Source organism: Monocercomonoides exilis, assembly GCF_001643675.1.
Source record: "Monocercomonoides exilis strain PA203 chromosome Unknown scaffold4-2303458, whole genome shotgun sequence".
Taxonomy (NCBI): domain Eukaryota; phylum Preaxostyla; order Oxymonadida; family Polymastigidae; genus Monocercomonoides; species Monocercomonoides exilis.
Window position 1 is genome coordinate 848,051 of NW_027150549.1, and position 17,095 is coordinate 865,145.

The following is a 17,095-nucleotide window of genomic DNA, read 5'->3' on the forward strand; positions in this document are numbered from 1 at the left end:
AGACGAGAATTTCAATGAATTTCTCCGTTGACATCAATTGGCTCTCATCTTCTCAATTTTCAACACTTAATCATCTCATTCAACACATTCATCATCATCATTGTCTTCTGGATCTTCTTTAAATATATCATCAACATTTCACACAACAACAACTTCTTCTTCTTCTTCTTCCTTTATCAATTTGACATGTCTGTTTTCAATTGAGTTAAGAAATTATCTCCGGAATAAATTGAACGGACCCGAACGATGGAATTAATATTTGGTGATTTTTTTTCTGAATTATTTGAAGAAGAAGAAGAAGGAAAAGGAGAACAAGGAAAAGAAGAAGAACATGAAGCTGGTTGAGATCTAGCCAATAACTGTGGAATGTGCTTGACAGAGCGAGAAAAAGAGAAATGCTACCAGGAAGACTCAAACGAGATAGGAGGAACTTAGTCCATGCCACATGACTCAGAAAACAGCTTTGTATCTCTTCCAACTACCTTCTGTGTTCTGCAGCTTGTTATTTCAACATGGAACAATGAATGACTTTTATGTTTATGTGAGTGTATGCTTCATTGTTCCTTGCACAATCTTCACAATCCTTTCAAATGGCAAATGAATGTTCGACATCTTCTTCTCCTTCTCCTTCTCATTCTCTCTCTGCATCGTCCATCCCAGCTTCCACTTCTCCGCTTCAATTTCTAAATTATTCATTCTCTCTCTCAGCTGAATGTGCTCAAACGGATTAAAACCACAACAGAAGACAAGTGCACAAAGGGCAAAAAGCAACAGGAAAGCGAGCAACTAAAGAATTGTGTGGAGAAAATAACAAATATGAAGAAGAATACGAAGAGGAATACGAAGAAGAAGGGAAAGAGGAGGTGGAAGAGCTGGTTGTTTGTGGGAAAGCATAAGGAAAGAGATGGGAATGAGCACAAAGCGAGCCAACAACCGACGAATAAGATGAAGAAGCCAATGGAGATATGGAATTATAATTGTAGAGAGAAGGCGACAGATCTGAGATAGCAGAAGAAGAGAAAGAAGAAGACATGCAAAAGGGAGAAGAGGCAGAGAAAAGCGAATAAGAGCCATTGGAATTCCTGTTTTGAACAATCTCATCAATTGAAGTGGAAGCATTGAAGAAGAGAGAAGAGCCACGGCTTGACAAATCAGATGCTGCATTTGGAGAGTGAAGCGGGGTTGATACAAAAGGCAGCTGAAACGCACCGCCTTGGAATTCGACTGATGAATTGAGAAGAAACGAAGAAAAGGAAAAAGATGAAGCAGACTATGACAATGATGGCGATAACGATTTATCGCTAGAGTAATTCTGTTGTTTCATTCCTTCTTTTTCTTCAACACCTTCTTCTTCATCGCTTGTTGTACTTTCATCCATTCCAATGGGAATGATGTCTGGTGTGATAAGTGCTGCCCTCAAAAGCTACAGGTCGTCTTTGCCGAGAGAGAAGCAGTTGTCGATGGTGAACAGCACATCCTCTTTCAGCTAATCGCAGAAAACGAGATGGATGACTGGCTGTGGGATGAGGGAAAACATAGCAACGATCTGTGGTGGGTGTGGGAAAGGACGATAGCTCCGTTGGGAAAGAAGTGAGTGAAAAAAAAGAAGATGGCGAAGAAGGAAAAGAAGCTGCAATAGAAGAGGAAATATCACTGAAGCGTTAAAATAAAAAAATAAAAAAAAAATCAGCAAGCAAGAATGGAATTCAGAAACCATAGAGATATGCACAAAGCCGATGAGAAGACAGAATGCAAAGCAAACATGATATGTTGGAAGTTATGACAACGTTTCGAACATTTTCACACAACAGAAGTGAGATTTGAGTGAAAGAGTGGGATATTCAATTCATTTTTTTTCTCGTTAACGTTCATAATGAATATTGCATACAGTTTCCTCTTTCAGATGTTCTTCTTTTTATTTGCTCATTGATATTAACGCTTTTCAAGAACTATTTTCAAATATGCAGTTTATTCATGAAAATATTGATTGATGATTTTTGAAAAAATCAAAAAAGAAAACAGACGATTAGTTATTTATTTCAAAATAATTGATTGTATTGTGAAATGAAAAACTTTTTGTAAAAAGGCTAAAGAGTTAAAGAGCTATTAAAGCTTCAAAAGATAATGAATGCCTTCTGTCACCAGAGATCCTTTTCATCCTTGAAAAGATACATTTGCAGCTTTCTTCGCTGCATGGAGACGAAACCAATGAAAAACAGATGTTTGAGTATATTGTTTGAATATGTCCTTTCTTTGTAATCTCTGTGTAGAACTTTTGTATGTCGTCTTCAAACATGAAGCTTGTTGCTTCATTCAAAAAATCCAGAAACAGTTTGAAACATAAATCCCTGATCTCTTTCGATTGATTTTATAAAACTGTTGAAACATATCTTTCAAAACTTTGTCTAATTCGTGTATCCCAGCAAGATGATATGGAGCACACCACTTGATCGCAAACTTCTTTCTCTTTTCTGGTTCCAGTTGGGAAGTCAAATTGATCTTCTGGTTTGAAAACAGCACCTCCACATCATCTTCTCCACATTCTATTTCATCAGTTCCGTCTTCCATTACATCTTCAAGTGAGTCATGAGAATTATCAAAGAAAAATGCGATGTGAGAATATGTCAAACATGTCGAAGAAAAGCTATCAAAAGAAGAGCTCGAGGAAGTTGTTGAAGGAAACGAAAAAGACTCATGAATGCTTTCATCTTTTTTCTTTTCACTTTATTTTGTTAATCCGGTCATTTGAAGATACACTTTAAAGTGTGTTTTAGCTATTCAAAATGAATAAATCAATCTAAAAACGATGCATTAAATATGTTTATCCATTAAGGCATTCTGAAATACACTCAAATGATTATAACATTCAATTATGTTGGGTGTTGACACAAAAATATGACAAAGTCAAAAAATGATCGACCAGTCTGTGACTTATGCAATTTCAAAAAGAATTGATCCGGTCAAAACCCATTAACATGTTCTTTATTTCAAAAAAAAGTGTTGATTATTTTGTGTTCTATTTAAATTTTTCATTTTCCTTTGATTTCATTAAGTGTGTGAACGATAAACTGTTAAACTTTAGAATAATTTGGATGAGATATATATGTTTTTTGACTTCAAGAATTTTTAAAGTCAGTCAAAAGCAGATTTCCTAAAGACAAAAGTCTTAAGTCACCCAGGCTTAATCACACATATCTCAATATGATAAATTTTAAATGAGCAAAAGCTCATAGTATCAAAAGTCTGTTTAAATAACGATCAAAAATTGCTTTTTTTCGAAAAGTCGATGAAATGAGAAAACAAGTGAAAAAGAAACTTGTGAAATGTGAAAAGTTATAAAAACAATAAAAAGGATATGATGTGTAATGATGGTGTAGCTTAAAACTTCCAGAATGTAATATTCATGGAAAGACCATCAATTTAATGATCAAAAAATAAAATTAAAAAATATCGAGATCTCTTAGTAAAAAAAATTTGTAAAAAAAAATTTTTTTCTGCATAAGTTAAATATATTAAAATAAACGTTTCTAGTTATTTTTCGTTGGCTTCAAGCTTGTATTAAGCCGTAGCCAGCTCCACAAAAAAAAAAAAAAGTTGGGGTTAAAGTGTAACCCTGTTTTAAAAACATGAAATTCTTATCAAACGTAGTGAATTTTCATATCTTTTCGTTTTTGAAAGTGCTTATTAATAGAGAAAAGTGCTTAACTGAATCGATGGTGAAAAGATTACTGATATTTCACTTCGTTGAGTTATTAAATAATGAACATATTTTAATTTCTGAAGTGGTAAAGAAAACAATACCAAAGAAAAAAATATTAAAAACGACTGTTGTTGCAAATAATGAAATGAATATTGCTTTTTGATTGAATCAAAAGTCAGGTTCGAGTTTTTTTAGTTATTGCGGAAAGTGTTTTGTAAATCTTCAAAAGTTACTTAAAAATTCAAATTGAGATTATTGATTGTCAAACTTAATAGCAAATTACTGATGTTGTCACATTTTTTGACGATGCATTAAAACTATTATTTCTTTTCTTCTTTTTATTTTTATTTTTATTTTTATTTTTTTTTTAAATGTGCGTTAACAATTTAAGTAAAAGCATCATATTAAATTTCAAATCCAAAATATAAATACATTTAACTTTAAAAAATCTTAAAAGTCTAAATGTCACATATTGCAAAAAGATTGTGATTGCTCTCATAGCATTTGCAGACTCCCCTTTCGTTGTGTCGCTTTATCTTCAGGCTTTCAAAAGCAGCGCACTCAACGGAAAACAGAAGGAATGCATGCCAAGGAGTGAGAAGAAAATCTCTCCTCAGCAGCCACTGTTGAGCAACAGTAATTAATATTTTTTCCCCACAAGCAGCAATAGCATTATCCCACCCTCATCCTTGTCCGTTTGCACCCTTTTCTTCTTCTTCAAACTTCACCATTCTTTTCATTGCAATCGATCAGTGAAGGTATTGTTTGGAAGAATATCTTCTCAAAGAAGAAGAAGAAGAAGAAGAAGAAGAAGAAGAAGAAGCTTGCCACCTATTTTGCAGCATCTTTCGGCTTTGCTCACCATGTGGGTGCTCACAAAATACCATCTGTTCTGAACAAACTCAGCAAACATTCATCGGAAACTCATCGGTTCAGCAGCCCATGTCCAGCATCCGTCCTTTCACTTCTCTTGTTCCAGCTTCACCTTCAACTTTCAGCTTCTGTATCCGTCATTGCTTCTTCCTCTTCCGCTTCCACTTCCGCTTCCGCTTTCATTTTCCCTCCTCAGATCAATCGCATCTGACATCGTAACCATCACAGCTCCAGCTGGAAAATGTCCAATCAACTCTCGCTTCACTTCTCCAAGCGTCTTCCGCTCTGATGGCTGTCCTGCCCAGCAGCACTTCACAAGCTCGCTCCAGCTCACACACTCAACAGCTTCCATGTTTGGCCTCTCTCCATTCACAATCTTCTGCCCCGCCACCTCGGCCTCATACTCTCCAAACGGGATCTTCAGTGTCAAACATTCCCACAGCATCATCCCAATTGAAAAGGCAACAGATTCCTTTGTTGCCCCCATCTTCTTGTTCATCAGCAGCTCAGGCGCCATCCACCTCAGGCACTCTTTTTTGAAACTATCTTCATCCTCAAAGGCTGACGAGGGCAGAGAGTCACTTTCATCATCATCACTTGCAGATGTCACAACAGTCGATGAAGAGATGGATGATGAATCTGAACTATCATCGGATGAAAGCAAATCAGAGTGCATGACAATGCATATCACCATATGTTCTGAGAACAGCACAATGTGCGGGCTCAGATTGGCAAGAGAAGAGAGCGGACTGTCCATTTCATCAAAGGAGTGGAGAGCAAGATTAGCCACCCAGAACAGGATCTGCGCAGCCGTATATTCTCTCTGCTGCAGAGTGCCTATTTCCATCTCTTTCTTCTCGTTCCTTCCATGCAGCAGCATGAACAGCGAATCCCTCAAGTCCACAATCAATTTCTCGTGAGGCGATGAACATGCCATTGCATCCACCAGATTCGACATCGATGAAGTGGTTGGGCACAGAATCTCCGATCGAACAAAAGTTGTATCAGTATCAGTGGTTGAAGTTGATGAGATGGATGGTGATGGTGTTCTTTTTCTTGTCTCTTCTTCTTCAACCTTTTCCAATGCCCAATCAGGAATCTTGTCTGAATCTCTTCCCAAAATATATTCTGTCGAACCACTCTCACTCAAAAGATGCTCGGATGATTCAGAATGTTGCATATTCGTATCATACACTCTCTTCTTTATCCTCTCATCATTCTTCTTCTCTGCCTCCTTCTCTGCTCTTCTCCACTGCTCTTCTGGCGACATATCCATCGTAGTCATCTCAATCAGTTTAGGATCCTTCATTATGTTATCATTCACAATTTCCTTATATTTCCTGATTTCTTCTTTTCCTTTTCTCCACCGAACAACAACAATTACAAATCCGATGAAAACAATAAATAATATCACAATAAGCACAATCACAATCAACAACCAATTAGACTTTCCTTCTTTTCCTCCTTCAGAAAGATTTCCATCTCCATTCACTTTTGTTTCACTTTTGTTCTTCAGAATGAATGAATTGGAAAAACTCGGTGCTGAAGGATCTCCATATTGAAGCGACACAGAAACTTCTGTTTCATCTTCGATATTTCCCAGCTTTTCTGTTGATACCCATGAGTGAACTTCATTTTCCGAGATAAACCCATCTGTATCAAAATCGTATTTCTCAATCTGCTCTTCACTGCCCCTCCTGAAAACTAATCTCAACATCAGATTGCAAGGCAAAAGAAGCTGCCCTTTAATCTTAAGCTTTGTCGCAGTTCCTTCATTTTCTTTCTCCACTGACTCGAGCAACGGAATGAAAAATGAAGAAGTACATTCCCCCGCTATTCCTTCCATTTCACAATTCTCGCTCACGATCCATAAGGATGAATTTTTCACAGCTCCATCTCCTCCCTTCAGGCTCCTGATGTTCAATATTGCATGGTCTGTGCAAATAATGTTCCGTCGAGCTGATGGATATCCTTTCACTGACGGATCATTCCCCGAAAACATGCTCATCACCACCCCAACATTCCCACTTGATACGGACAGTCCTCCAACTTCCGAATTCTTGATTGCTGCATCCTTCAGTTCCACATGAGAATTCACACAATCAACAAGAGATCCGTTCCATTTGCATAGTTCATCTCCAGCACTCGAGCAAAGTCTGTTTGTGTTCCTCTTATCTCTCTCAATTTCTCCATCAAAAACACTCGATTCAATAATCACATTTGAACATGAACTTATTGACAAAACTTCTCCCTTTTCATTTTTCGTGTTTGTGCAGCTTCCAAATGTGCTGTTTCGAATTTGCAGAGGAATGTGTTTCGATTTGAGTCTTATTACACTTCCATCCAATGAAGAACATGTAATATTCTTCATTTCTGCACCACTAAGCTCTATCATTCTTTCTCCTTCTTGCTCCAAAGCTTGCTCCCCATCATCATCAACACGAATACACAATCTCTCACAAGTGATATCGCTCATTCCGATCTTCTCCATCAAGACACTCTCACAACCACTCTGGCACTCGATCAGACAGCTTGATGTCACATGCAACGATTCAAACTTGATATCAAACAACTGGGCACTCCCTCCACCAAAGCTTAGACAAATAAAGGGAAAGTCACTCAATTGTTCATCTGATTCCATTCCACTGAATCCACATTGGCTCATCAAGAAAAATCCATACTCAACTGCGAAAAGCGTTGAATGTTGAGGTGGTTGTGAGGTTTGCACCACAAAAACAAGATACAAAACCGACACAACACCTTCACTTCTCACAACTGCTTCAATCCCTGGAGCAAAAGCATTCTCCATCACAGCAACAACACCTTTCTTTCCAGGTGCATTAAGAGCTGTCAGCGTCAAATCATGGAGATCCACCTCACTCATCAACTTCGACTCTTCATCCACAAGCATCCTTGCTTCCACATCTCTCGTCACATGACCCAACCCATACTCAATGGACAAGCATGGATTCGCCAGACTTCCACAATTTCGCTCATTCTTTCCGTTCTTTTCCAAGGCACTCGACAACACAATACTGTCAGACTGAAAGATTGCAATGATGCTCATCAAATCAATCGGCTCGCTCGTGTGCTCCGTTCTGTCTATCCCACAGATTGCATTCAGTTGCACATACACAGACTCCCGCAGATCCATCAGAAACTGTGTCTCGTTTATCTGCCTGGAGATTCGATGGCACTCAACAAATATATCCCGCCCTGTTTTTGCACTGTTTGCACTGAAGTTCATGTTCACAAAGCAAAAGTCAAGATCCTCTGTCAGTCTCGTTGCAACATACACACCTCCTCCTCTCCCCTCCATCGAGCACCCGCACCTCACCATCAAGCAATCAACCATTCTCAAAACTCCTCCTTCACTCAGTTCAAACAAGCACACTCCACCTTTCATCGACTTATTCCCCAGACAACCTTCAAATCTACTGCCATTCACCACCAGCTCTGCTCCTCCGCTCCCTTCACTGATCATTCCGCTAGGCTCAACACCATTGCTGGTGATGGATGAAAAAGTGGAATTACGCAAAGACACAACACAACCCTCGTGTGATCCCTTCACAGATTCCTCCATCGCAAATGTCTCCACAACAGATCCGCTCCTGATGCTCACTGATGTGAAGACAACCTCATTAAGATCACATTCAACACCATCACCGTTCACAAGCAGAACACTCTCGCAAAAACTCGTCGATTCACAGCTCAGTCGACAAACAACCATTCGACCCTTTTCCATCCTCACCATGTTGATGTTTCTTTCTTGTTCAGGTATCTCTTTCAAACTGAAAGAACAATCTGTAATATTCAACATTCCATCCTCGTTGATGATCACAGCCTTCTTTTCATTCTGCAAACTTGACTTCGCCAGCAAGTTGATCATCTCGAACAACAAAGTTTTTCTGTTCTTCACATGCCCTCCACTCCCTGATGAATCGCTCCTTTCAAATTCTAATGTTGCCATTTGATTCTCATTACCATCCGCATTTGTTATTCCATGAGGTGAAGCAGCTTTTCTGCTGACAAGAGATGCAGAGGCAATGACCATTTCTGAGAGGTCAAATCCATCTGTGATCTTTGTCTTTTCTGAAATGAATATTGCCTTCTTTTCAGCTCCCACCTCCAGTTGTTGCATCCCTTTCCAAAATGAACAGCATGGGTCCCTTTCGTTCCCACATCTCCTCACATCAAATCCCTTCTCTCCAACATATATATGCCCCGAGCTGAACGAAACAAGAAAACGGAACAAGTCTGTTGTCTCATTGAACACATCCCTCCCCACAAATGCATTTTCATCATCCTTCAACGATTCGAAATCAAAGCGAAAGGCTCTTTCACTCACTGTTCTGTTCAGATCCCTTTCCACAACAAAAATGTTTTTCCCTCTCCATGCATCATTTCCATCAAACAGCATCTCTTCAAACACAAATGGCGTTTCCTGATTCGCTTTGCTTGAGTCCACAAACAAAAACCCTCCTTTGCTTTCCTCCTTCACACACCGGCATCCCACTGCTGTTATGTTTTTCATTTGAAGCCTCGTGACAACTGAGTCGAGAATGACTCTCATTGCTCCTCCTTCTTCACACTCACTTGAAATCCCTTCCACAGTGCATGAGCTGATGTTTATGTCACACTGCAGCACAAAAGGGGTGTTCACAAACTGAACTGTTCCCACAGCACACTCTCTCATCTCAACTTTTCCTCTGATCCCGCTGATCAGACACACATCCACCTTCCTGCTTGAACTGCATTCAAACAGGCACTTGCGAAAATTCAGAGCTTCGCTTTCACTCATTGATGAGTATGTGATCAGGATCTCATGACCACTCGAAAATGAATACGGAAGAGCAAACACTAATCCAGCAAAACGTAATGCGCCTTGCCCAGTTATCACCGTTTTCCCTCTCTCTCCTTTGATTTCAGTTTTGAATTCAAGTCGACTTTTCTCTCCAGAATCATTCGCGGAAGAACCTTCTGAACAAATTTCACATCCCGTCAATTCATATTCGTTTTCAACAAATGTTCCATCTGTGATGACAACCCTTTTCAAATCCAAACTCCCCTTCACATTCTCAAATCCTCTCCAAAAAGACTGACATGGATATGTCTCACTCCCACAGCCAAGAACATCACACCCTTTCTTGCTCACTCGTATTTCTTCTGATACATACTGAACCAACAACAGCTTCAGATCCACAATTGTTCCTCCAAAGTTTGTCTCATCGCTTCCTGCAAAATCCACACACACTCTCCCTTCCTCATCAAATAGCACTTCTTCAAAGCAAGTGCTCTTCACTGATTCATTCAAATCCACACTTCGAACAAACATATCCCTCCCAGCCCATGCAACGTTCTCAGAAAAACTCACATTCCCAAAAAAGAAAACTCCATTTCCAGTCATTTCAACAAAAACACTTCCACCCTTTCCATCATCCGTATTCACCAAGCATCCTTTGAGTGTGCTCGATCTTATTGTGAAAACTGAGTATTCATTCATTTCACTGTTTATCGTTCCCCCATCTCCTTCCTTTGCCAAACACCCAACAAAATTGCAGTCGTTCTCCACTTGCAGCTTGCTCCCTTTTGCTATCTGAATCACTCCTCCTTTCTGCGAACTGCTCTGAGTGATGTTGGATGAGTTAAACATCATCTCTCCGCCTTGTCCAATTACAATCATCCCTCCACCTTCTCCGCTCACTTCACCGACTGATGTGTTTTCAACACTGGCATAGAACTCTCCTCCCACGCAAACCATCCCGCATCCTCCTTTGAACAGCATCCCAGGCACATTCACAGACACAAAACCAATCTCTCCTCCTCTTCCATTCACAATCCATTCCCAGCACTGTCTTTTCTCTTCTCCAATCTTCCCGAATGCACAGCTGGTGATTGATAGTTTCCCACTCTCCACACATACAAACTCTTCAAACTCACTCTTCTCCTCAGGAAGCCAGATCCTCAGGCTGCTCAACATCAGATTGTTCGGCTCCAACGATGATGAAAGCAACAAATGCCCTTCTGCTTTCACATTCATCTCACTTTCACTGTTCTTCCCTCTTATTGCCAATGGATGTTCTCTTCGCTCGACTTCCTTCTCCAGGTCTGCTTTCGTCTTGATTTGCACAATCCACTGGCTCTCATTCATCCGCCCCATCCCATATCCCACATCTCGACAAAACCCTTCCACACTGAACATCCCACAGTTTGCTTCATTCTTCCCACTTTCATCCACAAACACTATCTCTTCATCCCCAGGGAACAGATACGTCTTCAGAGATACACCTTCATTGCTCCCTGCTTCTCCATCCCCAACCCAAAAGTTATTCTCTCCAGTACCCTCATCAAACCCTTCCCAAACAATAAGTGTGATCATTGTTCGTGGTGAAGGACACACAACATACACATCCCATCCAATTAACCCCACATTCGATGCAAACACATTCCTTCTCACCCAATAATTCACTTCAGTGCTATCAATGTTAATGAATAACCCACCTCCTTGTCCACTCTGCTCTGAAACAATATTCTCCTTCACAGTATTGTCATCAAACTCCATCCTGCCACTGCCGCTCAACGATATCATCATTCCCCCGCCTTTCCCGTTTCCAATCAATGCCCCGCAGTTTGTCATGTTGCACCGCCTCATCTTGAATGAGCACCCGTTCCCCACTTTTCCCTCAATTCCCCCACCATTTCCAATCTGCCGCTTCCAGTCACTCAACGATGTATTGTCCACAATTGTCTCAGCACACTCATCGATAGAAAGCAATGCACAATTCTGTAGCAACTCTGAACCTGATTCTGAAGAATCATTGATCCACATTGAGCACAGCCTTCCCACCATCAGCCCCTTCTGCCCATTGCAACTCACAGAATCAATGGCCATCCCACTGAATCGCCCTCTCGCTTCATTCCCTTCAACCACAAACATCCCACTATTCCCCAATTTCACATCCCTTGCTTCAAAACCCGCAACATCCAACGTCCCTCCCTCAACTCTCGCAAAATTATACTCAACACTTTTTGTTTCATCACTTCTCCACACACATGAACAGCCAAGCATTTTCATTGTTTTCTGACAAACAAAGAACAAATTCATTCTTGCAATTGGAACAAATTCAATTGGCACCTCAAAACTCACATCGCTAATCTCAACATCCACAAATGATTCAACAACATTTGATCCTTCTCCTGTGATGTTCTGCACAAACTTCGTTTGAAGGCTCTTGTCAAGACCTCGCAAAAAAATATTCTTGTTGATGAATGAAAGGCATTCTTTGAATGCAAATGAAGGATAAATATGGATCTCAGTCACATTTTGACTCGATTTGATCCGGTGGGAAAGAAGAAATCTGACACTCTCACAAGGCACATCTCCAAATCCACATCCCGAATGATCAAACCCTTCATCCTCTTTTCCTCCAACATAACCCCCATCCCCAATCTCCCTGAAATAGACCTCAAGAGGAATCCAATACTCTGTTTTGGTTGTCGATTCCTCAAATCCCATCAGATCTTCTCTTTCCATTCCTTCCATCCCAAACTTCATTGTGTTGTTGTTCACAACAATGTCCAACTGCATCGCATCCACAAACATATTCCTCCCTTTCCAGGCGCTGCAAGTCTCAAATGTCAGCTCTGAGAGTGTCAATACGCCACTCCCATCCAACAGCTCAAGAAACATTCCCCCTCCGAGCCCTCTTCCAACACTCTCCGAGTCTTCAGCCGGAACAGAACAGTTCTTGAATCCAACTTTCTCCATTGTCAGCTCAATGCCCGCATCCAACACCACAAGCAATCCGCCTCCTTTTAGGCTCATTCCTGCTTCACATGCTCCACCAATCGTCACATTCCTCATCCTTACAAACGGATTCTCCCCACTTTTTCCTCTCAAAGTCAAGCACCCTCCATTCCCATTCCTTTGGATCACATTGCCGAGCACACAATCTTCCATGGAGACTTCCCTTCCATTCTCCACATTAAATTCAGAACAGCCATGGAATCCAATTCCATCTTCCAAGCACACACCCTTCATCGTCAGATCCCCACTGCAAACATGAATCACACTGAACTCAACAAATGCCCCTTCTTTGTCTCCAAAAAACGCAAATACGCACTCTGTCAACTTCAGATTCTTCTTCGAAATAAGAAAACTGCAATGACTTTCCTTCATGGAGAGTGGAAGTGCAAACGAAATGTTTTCAAACCTGATGTTGCTCGCACACTCCACAAGGCCTTCTTGCTCCACATCTCCATTGTCATGAACATCAACCTTTATTCCAGGTCTGACCTGAGAGGTCACGCTCATGGCAAACAGGGGAAAGGCAAATTCACCATTTATCGATGATCCAGATTCAAGCATCACAGTCTCCACGTTGTTTCCTGCTCGTCTTTCAGCACAATAATCAACTGTCAAGCACGGAAACGAAGCAAATCCACAATAATCGTGATCAGTTCCACAGCTCCCACCAACAACAAGCTGCGTTCCGACTGAGCACAGAAACACATGAAGCGGAATAACACATGATTCATTCCCATTTTCCATCCCGCTCAGCTGCAGTGCATCTGTTGGAATCGTTTTGAAATCGAAAAACTCGAATGACGAGCGATTAATCACTTCTCTCAGATGAACTCCTCTCTCACACAAAACAAGCACATCCTTGCCATATCTCGCATCATTCTTTTCCAATGACCCAAAAGTTACATCCCCTCCAATCTCGAATTTCAACGGAACCTCTTCCACCCTGATCATCATCCCCCCTCCTCTGCCATTTGCCCCTTCACCACTTGGTGCTGCACAACCATCAAACGCTGTTGTTCCATTGATGAACAGTTCGTTCTCTCCCTTCACTTCAGCCATCATTCCCCCACCACACGAGCTGCTTCCAGCCACACCACACCCACTGAAGTTGCACGAATCAATCGCCATCCTGGTTTTCTTCTTCTCAGCAAATACGCAACCCCCATTTCCGCTCTCTTTTTTCACTCCCACAATTTTGCATTCACGCAGCACAACTTCACATTCCCCATCAACCCAGATCATCGAGGAAGATGAAAACTCAATCCCAGTTTCACTGATGAACGATTCCATGAACATCCTTCCCCCTGTCACCCTCACAATGCTGAAGCTCACTTTCTGCTCAGAAGATACATCAATCAAGGATGCTGAGCAACATTTCATATGAAAGGTTCCTGATGAACACGAAATGAACGATGCTGCAGCTCCCAGATTCGCTGGAAGATAAAATCCTATGTTGGCTAATTCAGTCTGATTTTTCACCATTATCATCCCCTCAGATGTTGCTGAATCGACCATTGCCACTTCAACCCTTTCTCCCACAAGCTCGCAGCTCACATTCCACTTGCAGTCTTCCATCGCAACAACTTCCTTCAAAACAAAGTTCGGATTGAGGATTATGGTGCAATCACTGTTCGGAAACTGAACAGAACTCATGAAGTTCATCGTTGCACAAGGATAACCGTCAAACCCACAGTTGTTGAAATCCTTGCAATTCCTTCCCCCAACAGACCCTGGAATTGGAAATGGCTGAATCATATAAATAGACAAGGGAATTATGAAATCCTCATCACTGCTTTCGCTCCCCATTGCATCATTGTCGTGCTCTCTGTTTGCTTCAATGCAGCTCTTGAAATGTTCCTTTGAAACAATCCTCTTCAAATCATCCCCAGAAACAAACATGTTGTTCCCCTTCCATGCCTGGTTGTTGGCTCCAAATCCCAAAGCATCAAAAACATAACCTGTTGCTCCATCATCCACTCTGAGAAACACACCTCCTCCTTTTCCTTTCAACCCTCCCTCATTTCCCGCAGAGCACATATCAATTGAGCAACCCAATGTTGCTCCTATCTTCAGTGTTCCTCCACTTCTGACAACAACATTCACACCTCCTCCGTTTCCCTTTTCACTTCTGCATCCCTTCCAACTCGCATTCTCAATGATAACCACTTTTCCAGAGCCAACAACACCTCTCACTGCTCCTCCATCTCCATTCATGTTGGTGATCTCTGAGATGTCAACTGATGTCAGATTCAGCTCACACGCTTGCCCAACTGAGATCAGCGATGCTCCTGACATATCGAAATCACAAAAAACCACATTTTCCATCTTTGTTCTGCCTTCTTTCAAATCACAAGCTGCTTTTTCAAAATACGATTCTTCATATCTATCTCCCTTCACAACAGCTTCTCTCACACTCAATGCTCCTGCTGAGGTTATTGTGAAAAGCGATGACAGTCCACACGATGAGAGTCTCGAATGGACCAAAGTCATTGATGATAACTCCAGGCTTCCACTCGATATTTCAAACAGCCCTCCTCCATCTCTTGTCACTTTCGAATACAATACCGTTCTTTCTTTGTCTTCTCCACTTATCTCCACACTCTCGCTCCCAATCACAATGCTTTCTTCTGCCTTCTCTCCTCGGTGAACAACCATCGGCAATTTCCCTAATCCTCTCCATCTGCTGTCGAAGGTGTATTTCAGCGTCAGACACAAAAACGTTTCGTTTCCGCAATTAGCATCGTCGCTTCCACGCTGAGCAGATGAATGAAGCTTGGCCATCGGCTTGGGTGAAGGTGGAAAAGGAATCCAATTTTCATGACCTGATGCTCCATTATCAATGAACAAATGTGGTTCAATTGATGTTGAGAAAGTCTCCACAAATGACTGCTTTGTCAAATTACTCCAGTTTTTAATTCCATAAACATCACTTGCATGAGTTCCCGTATATGAAGCTTCATTTCCCGAGAAAAAGCATGTCACAAATGAAACATTGAAAAATGATGCAGATTCATATGGCTCTGAAAGATAAATGCAACCCATTCTTGATGCATGATTATCCTCAAAAAGACAATCACGAAAAGAAATATTCAAGCCATTGTAAGTTATCCTTCCAACTCCAGCTTCAAAATTTTTGCTATTATGCGCAAAGACACATCCAGAATACAATGCGCCCTTGTAGTTATCACAAAACTGTACAACTCCTTGAGTAGATGGGCTGCTCAAAAACCTGCAATTTAGAACAGAAAAAAAAACACCTGAACGAAGGCAAGCTGCTCCTCCAACATTTGCCTTGCAATCTGAAAAATTTGTTTCTTCCATTAAAAATTGATTATAATCTCTGGTATACAAAGCACCACCATGCGGATCAAATGCTCTTGTGCAATTGCATTTATCAAATATGCAAACTCTTATTGTCAAAGCAGCACTGCTGAATATTGCGCCTCCTCTTTCTTCGCTTTGAGAGCAAAAACTGCATCTTATAAAGCTGTGATTGCCAGTTGACAGCTCTTGTCTCGTATTGAAAGTCGAGTTTATCGATGTTGCTGAAAGAAGCCTCTTTTTCCCAAAAAGAGCATTGTTGTGATCCAGCGCGTTCAATTTGAAGATACATGATTCGGTTCTCACAATTGAGTCTTGAGCAGTATTTCCATTTCCAAATTCTTTCAAGTCTTTCCAAATTGATGATGGCTTCTGAAAGAATCGATTCAAAGAATAAGTTGAAGAAGAAGAAGAAAGAGAAGAAGAAGAATTCCAAGAAGATGGAATTTTGCTTTTCTGCAGTTGAGTGATGTTGATGAATGAACAGCCCTGAAGATGCGCACAATTGCTTCCTTTTCCAATGAGAACAAACGAATCCTTTGCAACGCTCAGCGAACAAATCGAACTCTGCTCAATCAAAAAATGTGTGCCTCTCCCTTCACACAACGGACTTGTTACGTGTGCAGGGCTTTGTGAATCGCTTATTGATATGTTGAAAACACTTACATTCGCTGTGGAAGTCTTCGCCAAAGAAGAAAAATCGCAGCTGCTTCTCACTTTGCAGCTCTCCAAAACAAGTGCTCCATTTTCATCTATTTCTAGGACATGTGCTCTATTCCAACTTCCAAGAAGAGATATTCTCTCAAAAGTCGCAGATCCATTGGAGAGAAAACAAAAACATCTGAGCTCAGTCAAATCTGTCTCATCCTCGCCATGATTGTTAACCATCTTTGACAATTCTGAAACTTTATCTTCCACTTTGTTTTCTTTTGTATCTTTTCTGTTTTCCTCAATGTGTCCCTCTGACTGGAAAATTTCATGACTTTCAGTCTGTCTGTTTCGGACTCTCTCTAAATCGATTGCTCGCAGATTTTCACAAAGATTCGCAGCCGCAGCGCAAAACACCAGTAGCATCCAATTAATGTGGCAACGCTTTTCTCTGGTTTGGCAAACAAACTGATAAGTGTCTTTTTTCATGATCCCCAAATCCATATCCACTTTTTTCTCTTTTGATCAAAAAATAATCAGATCTTTGATTCTTCTGACGTTCCTTCTCTTGTGATGAAAATGTGTCGTTTTATCGCTGTGATTTTATTTTAAAAGGCACTTATTTCAGGAATTTGAAAAAGAATGTCCACGACACCGATTAGTTATTTCACATCCAGTTAAAAACTTTGTGATTTTTTACTCAGAAGGAAATTCGAAAATAAGAAAAAAGAGTTGGTTTGGGGGGG

At 40.8% G+C, this 17,095-nt stretch overlaps 1 protein-coding gene across 1 annotated transcript; it reads right to left on the reverse strand.

Moving 5' to 3' along the window:
- Window positions 1-4,047: 4,047 nt before the first annotated feature.
- On the reverse strand, window positions 4,048-16,853 carry MONOS_4128 (uncharacterized protein; the record flags this gene model as incomplete). The annotated part of the gene is made up of 1 exon (XM_067874176.1): window positions 4,048-16,853. One exon carries the CDS (start codon window positions 16,851-16,853, stop codon window positions 4,695-4,697), a length of 12,159 nt encoding a protein of 4,052 aa, XP_067734673.1. The 3' UTR covers window positions 4,048-4,694.
- Between the last annotated feature and the right edge of the window lie 242 nt (window positions 16,854-17,095).